Below are 7,174 nucleotides of genomic sequence, written 5' to 3' on the forward strand. Positions count from 1 at the left end.
CTTAATCGGAAAATGCTATATTCTGAAAAAAAAGGCCTTATTTGGAATATCCAACCGGAATATGCTGTTTACATGACCTGTATCAAATTCAGAATATTGTCATTCAGAATAATGGTGGAATATTGGTGTGCATGTAATGTACTCTAATCAGTCATTACCAATCTTGAGATTCACCTCCTCTTAATTTGTGTGGATAACATTACAATATTGTATTTGTTCTTTGTCTTACTGGCGATCCATTAAAGTGATGGTTCGGAGTAATTTCACCCTAGGGTCCTTTGCACCATGACCTCGAGCCAAACACGCCCCTAGAAGCTTTTTTCACCTGGGTCTAACATTGGACGAGTTAGCGTAGCGTAGCGTTATCAGCTGAATAGCTTAGTGCAGGGGCTAATGGATCCGAAGTGTCTCTTAACATTACCCAACTAATAACGCCCGAAATGATACCAAACGTCTACAGTAGTACAAATAGGTTATGCTCTCATAAAACGATGGATTGTAAAGTTTGTAAGTACACCAGAAGTTTATGTAAATAACACTTGCCTGCTGGCTTCTGCTCTCTGCTGTTGTTGTTGCTGCTGTTAAGGGGAGTGCGTAGGGCCGTCTACAAAGTCAACACCCGAAAGAGATGCAACAAAAATATTTATTAATTTAACTTGTTTTTTAAAGTAAGTGCTGTAGTATAACTAGCAGGAGACAAGTTATAATTGAGGTAAGTTTGGAGACATTACCTTATTTAATCATTAAATTAATAAATATTTTTGTTGCATCTCTTTTCGGTGTTGTAATTTGTAGACGGCCCTAAGCACTCTTACTGCCCGGTAGTAACAGCAGCAGCAGCAGCAGCAGCAGCAGCAGAGACGAGAAGCCAGCAGGCAAGTGTTATTTACATACACTTCTGGTGTACTTACAAATCCATCGTTTTATGAGTACATAACCTTGTTGTACTACTGTAGACGTTTGGTATCATTTCGGGCATTATTAGTTGGGTAATGTTAAGAGACACTTCGGATCCATTAGCCCCTGCGCTAAGCTATTCAGCTGATAAAGCTACGCTACGCTAACTCTTCCAATGTTAGACCCAGGTGAAAAAAGCTTCTAGGGGCGTGTTTGGCTCGAGGTCATGGTGCAAAGGACCCTAGGGTGAAATTACGCCGAACCATCACTTTAAGTAAGCAGTATTACAGTAAAATGTCTTCACCCTTAAACACAGTTGGAAATGTTCACCCACCAACTGTGAGTAATTCTGAGCGAAGCTGGGAGATTTGTTAAGGACAAAAGCTACTGTGGCAGATGAATTAAGTTCCATTTTCAGTGTGCTCTTGGCTGCCGCTATTAAAAAAAAAAAAAGAAATATTTGCAATTCAAATGCTTTTTATCACCTAAACCACTTTAGAAATTGCATTTTCTGGCACAATTTGCCAACTTCTTCGCTTCTTAACATTCCAGACAAGGGACAGATACAGGATACAAAGACTTGACGTGGCAATTTTATAAAATCGGACTTCAAATGGGACAACACTGCTAGTTGTGTTCAGTGGGACACCCTGTCCAAAGCATTACCACTGCCAGTGATTAAAACCGAGGTAGTGCATAACTGATTTTATCCCTGCAATTGTTTTTTGCCATCTTAAATAAACACAAATTCTCTTTGGCAAATGCATATACACTATATTCTCCTTGATCGATGGGGCCAAGTGTCCCCAATATCTCTCTGCAGTCAATAACCCTTAACAAATTAAATATAAAGTTGTGTATTTTTAGGTATGCTTGTGTTTGTGATTGTGTAATACATGTATGTTACTGCATGTGCTCACCTGCCCAAAGCCTATAGGCTGCTGTTGTTGGGGCTGGAATGCAGGGGTGATCTTCTGCGGCCTGTTGAGGAGGGGAGTGGAGTGGTGATGTTGTCGCCCAGGAATGCCTCGCCCTTTGGACTGGCATGAAGACTCTAAGACTGAGGGACGGAGAAACAGAGAGATGGAAATGGCATGTGTTAATGCAGACAATTTGGTGCCCCACTATTAAGACCACAATGAAAATAAGGGCAGGCAAAAGGCAAACAAGATGCAACCAGGGATTGGATCCAACTACATCTGTAGAAACGGCAACATTTGTGAGAGGAGGCTTTGTAGGATTATCAGTGATTTCAGATGTGCTTGATCAGGTCCAAACCTTTAAACATAGTGGCATCTGTCCTCTGAATATGATCTAGGTGATTATAAATAGATATGTTTGGGGGGGATCAGGGAGGAGTTGGTAACTAAGCTTGTATATCTAGCTTATAGTGGGGTCAGACCATCAGCTATAAATACACCTGGTAGCACTAGAATAGCAAGCTGTGCCCTTTTATGTGGGGCTCTCATTGCAATAGCTGAGGGTTGGAGGGATGTCTTTGACATGAAAGCCGATATGACTCTGTAGGATTTTCACTGTGGATTTACAGTTAAACCCTTTACTTTCTAATACCTATAAAGAGGTTGCTTTTAAATGTACTCGATTGCTGAGAAAGACAGCGATGTCCCACTGACCACAGCTGTAAACAAAGCCTACATATAGCATGCGTAACTTCACTTTAGCACCAGAAAGAAACATCATGTATTTGTTTAGGCCAACCAGAAAAGGTGTCCATGTTCTCTGCTTGACATCCATGTTTTGAGGACATTAAACATTGTTGGGCAATTACGCATGTCTTATGTAGCTTTAAAAAGTGCACATCCACACAGATATGGGGGTGCTCAGAGTCAGTCTGGAGCCAGAGTAAGGAGTGATGACAGCAAACAAATATCCACTCCAGAGATCAGAGCAGATACTTCAGGGCAGGTCACCCATAATCACCTGTGAGAACCTCTGTGGTCTACAAAGACAGCGTAATCCCAGGCCATGTGACCTGTGGAGCAGACAGCAGCAGTGGTGACTGCTTTGACCTAGCATGACCAACTCATGCACTTGCTAGTCTTCTGAGTGGATAACACCATCAGAGTGTACTTCAAACAAAGCAAATTAATGTGGAGAAGAAAAGGTGTCCTGTCATCTGCTTTATTCATAAGATAATTTAGGTTTAGAGATAACCTGGGTCTCTTCCAGCAGTTCTTAAGTACAAAGCCCAATTCCAATAAATTTGGGACGTTGTGTAAAGCGTAAATAAAAACAGAATACAATGATTTGCAAATCTTTTCCAACATATATTCAATTGAATACACTACAAAGACAATATATTTATTGTTTAAACTGATAAACTTTGTTTGAAAATATTCACTCATTTGGAATTTGATGCCTGCAACACAAAAGACGAAGTTGAAGAATGCTTAAAAAACACCTGTTTGGAACATTCCACAGGCGAACGGGTTAATTGGTCATGATTGGGTATGAAAGGAGCATCCCCAAAAGGCTCAGTCGTTCACAAGCAAGGATGGGGTGAGGTTCACCACTTTGTGAAGCATGAGCAAAGAGTCCAACAGTTTAAGAACAACGTTTCTCAACGTACAATTGCAAGGCATTTGGGGATTTCATCCTCTATAGTCCATAATATCATCAAAAGATCCAAAGAATCTGGAGAAATCTCTGCACGTTAAGCGGCACGGCCTAAAACCAACATTGAATGCCCGTGACCTTCGATCCCTCAGGCGGCACTGCATTAAAAACCGACATCATTATGTAAAGGATATTACCACGTGGGCTCAGTCAGGTACACTTTGGAAAACCATTGTCAGTTAACGCAGTTCGTCGCTACATCTACAAGTCCAAGTTAAAACTCTACCATGCAAAGCGAAAGCCATATATCATCAACACCCAGAAGCACAGCAGACTTCTCTGGGCCCGAGCTCATCTGAGATGGACTGACGCAAAGTGGAAAAGTGTGCTGTGGTTCGACAAGTCCACATTTCAAATTGTTTTTGGAAATCATGGACGTCATGTCCTCCGGGCCAAAGAGGAAAAGGACCTGCAGATTGTTATCAGCGCAAAGTGCAAAAGCCAGCATCTGTGATGGTATGGGGGTGAGTAAGTGCCCATGGCATGGGTAACTTGTACTGCATCTGTGAAGGCACCATTAATGCTAAAAAGGTACATACAGTTTGAAGCAACATATGCGGCCAACCAAGGAAAGTCTTTTTCAGGGACATCCCTGCTTATTTCAGCAAGACAATGCTAAGCCACATTGTGCACGTGTTACAACAGGGTGGTTTCGTAGTAAAAGAGTGCGGGTACTAGACTCTGCCTGCAGTCCAGACCTGTCTCCCATTGAAAATGTGTGGCCAGTATGAAGCACAAAATACGACAACAGAGACCCCGGAGTGTTGAGCAACTGAAGTCGTACATCAAGCAAGAATGGGAAAGAATTCCACCAATAAGATAGCGTCCTCAATTCCCAAACGCTTATTGAGTGTTGTTAAAAGAAAAGGTGATGTAACACACTGGTAAACAAGCCCCTGTCCCAGCTTTTTGGGAATGTGTTGCAGGCATCAAATTCAAAATGAGTGAATATTTGCAAAAAATAAATAAAGTTTATCAGTTAAAAAAAAAACATTAAATATCTTGTCTTTGTAGTGTATTCAATTGAATATAGGTTGAAAAGGATTTGCAAATCACTGTATTCTGTTTATATTTACATTTTACACAACGTCCCAACTTCATTGGAATTGGGGTTTGTATAACAAAGCACCAATTTTAGCCTGTAGGCTTGACACCTAATACGAACCTCATCACTGGGTGCTAGATAAGACTCTTAGACATCACATCTGCACTTTATCTACATCTTTATCATTACTAGTTAAGCAGTTGTACATTTTAAATTCCTAACTTGTATATATTTGAAATATTTGTTCTTGTATTCTATCCTATTATTATTTCATGTATATTGTATGTATATTGTATCCTATTATTTCATGTATATTGTATCCTAGTATTTTATGTATATTCTGTGCTGTGTGACTGATATTTTGCTGCTGTAACACTGCAATTTCCAATTTTTGGAATCAATATTCTATCTATCTATCTATCTATCTATCTATCTAATAAACACTATTACGTCAACTCAAAGTCAGACTTAAATAAGGAACATACAGAATGAATTTGTGTTAAAGCATCATATGTCAAGTTTTACCTGTGTTGCCATAGGTTTCACTGACAACAGGGTAGTAGTTGTTGTTGTTGTTCTGCACTCTCATTGGAGGCACCACAACTGTACGAACTGTTGGCTTGCTGGGCTCGGTTTCCGGGGCAACGCACGCAACGCGGGGCTCGCAGTTTTGGTTGCTGTCGGCGATGAAGCGTCGCTGTGTGAAGGGACTGTGGCGAGAGGCGTCTGAGGCAGGCGAGCTGTCCACGGTGTCACAACCACTCTCCTGTTCGTCATCTGACATACTGTAATGGGGCAACCAATGAGGAAGGACGTTACACATATCTCGTTGGTTGTGGTGTAGCAACCATGTAGAACCGGGGACAACATTTGTTAGGAGCTTTGTTTGAATCAGTTTAACTGAACATACCTGTTGGGGTGTTTGCAGGGTGAGGTGCTGGACTGGGCTGAGGCAGAAGAGCTGGTGCTGAGTGTGCTGTCTGGACTGCTGAGGGAACAGACTCTCTCCATACTGACGGTGCTCTGACACGCCTCACAATCTGCACTACCCTTACACCTGTGTGCACAGAGAGACAAATAAAATAAGACACATTTTAAAATTTCACCAATATAGAAATAAAGTTTAAAGGAACCTGATGGTCAGTACTCACTCCCCCATTGAGTGCCTTTGGGCGCTCTCCTCTTCGTCGCTGCTAATACTGATGACACTAACAGTCGGGCTAGCTAGGTCAGAGATCACCATGGCCAGCCGCTGCTCCTGTGAAGCTGAAAGCTCCTCACTGTCTGGCTCCACTTTACAGCATTTCTCGTCATCCTCCTCCACTTGCTCTGTGCCTTGCTCCTCTTCAGCAGCATGCCCTTCCTCTGGGCATCTGGCTTCTACCTGCTGCACATTCTTTGCTGTATCGGCCATCTTTGGGGACTGGCATGCTATATTTTGGACGTTCGTGTTTTGGGAGAAGTTGCTGCCCCTACTAAAGAAAACAAGCAACTTTCAGAAAGGAAGAACCCATTTTAGTTAGTGCTGTCAAACGATTAAAATATTTAATCGCGATTAATCGCATTAATGTCATAGTTAACTCGCAATTAATCACATTTTTATCTATTCTAAATGTCCCTTGATTTCTTTTTGTCCCATTATTTTTTCTCATTTTAATGCTCTTATCAACATGGAAAAGTGGATCGGCTTGCTTTGTGCTTTTGTCGCCTGGCTTTGACGAGGGGGCGGAGAATTCGCATCAGTTGTGTGCTTGGCCATCAAGCGGTATTTCAGACTGGACGTGCTGCAATGATAGCTCAGTTTACAACGACAAAACACACTGGAACCATTTGGCAACTTTTTAAAAGTAAACTTTCCATTCAGAATCTTATTGGCATCCATTTCGGCATCTCTCACTCGCCACCCACTCAAAACTTAACGTTAGCCTACTACTCTTTGGCCGGCTCGCAAGCCCAAACAAGTGTGTGCGGCGTGCCTGTTGTTTTGTTTCCGGTCTAGCTAGATCCGTTGTGGTGTTGTTGCAACAGCATGTGAAAAAAACTACAAAGTTTGCCAGGCCAAAAAGAACGTTAATCTCGCGATAAAGAAATTCACGCTGTTAAAATGGGTTTGCGTTAACGCTGTAAATAATGCATTTAACTGACAGCACTAATTTTAGTGCATGTATAGGTGTTTTAGTTGCAAAAGGCAAAACTCACATGCAATACCTGTTCACACAAGGCTTGGCTCTCTTGTTGGCAGCCGGCTGTGGCCACACCACATGTGCAATGCCTATGTTGATTGGCTGGTGGGTGGACATGGTCATTTGGTTGGTTAAGAATGGCTGAGGGTGTGCAATCATGGAGCTGTAATGGTTACCATGAGGACGCACTTTCCTGCATTAAGGAAACAAAACATTGCAAACTGAGCCAAAAGCTGTTAGCACCATTACAGACAAAATGGTCTCCGTCACTGGTCCCAAGGGACATGCATGACTCATCGATCATTAATATTCAGGGGAGCAAGTGTGCTGTATCAGAGTAGTACAGCCTTTCCCAAGAGTGTACATAGCCACTAAAGGTAATAAGGCACTAATACATATTGCTTTAGATAAT

General features: G+C 41.9%; 1 protein-coding gene across 7 annotated transcripts in view; it reads right to left on the reverse strand.

The window, feature by feature from the left end:
* Positions 1–7,174, reverse strand: part of LOC120555471 (homeodomain-interacting protein kinase 3-like) — a 51,331-nt gene that overhangs the window by 5,552 nt on the left and 38,605 nt on the right. The window contains exons 11-16 of one of the 7 annotated variants that reach the window (XM_039794168.1): positions 6,788–6,955; positions 5,731–6,051; positions 5,490–5,636; positions 5,105–5,364; positions 2,839–2,890; positions 1,818–1,957 (exon numbers count right to left, since the gene is read on the reverse strand). In XM_039794168.1, the coding sequence (XP_039650102.1) occupies positions 1,818–1,957; positions 2,839–2,890; positions 5,105–5,364; positions 5,490–5,636; positions 5,731–6,051; positions 6,788–6,955 (1,088 nt within the window). Of the gene's footprint in view, positions 1–1,817; positions 1,958–2,838; positions 2,891–5,104; positions 5,365–5,489; positions 5,637–5,730; positions 6,055–6,778; positions 6,956–7,174 lie in introns of all 7 variants that reach the window. The other 6 variants (XM_039794167.1, XM_039794166.1, XM_039794165.1 and 3 more) reach the window with 6 other exon arrangements.

This window comes from Perca fluviatilis, chromosome 3 (assembly GCF_010015445.1).
Source record: "Perca fluviatilis chromosome 3, GENO_Pfluv_1.0, whole genome shotgun sequence".
NCBI lineage: Eukaryota > Metazoa > Chordata > Actinopteri > Perciformes > Percidae > Perca > Perca fluviatilis.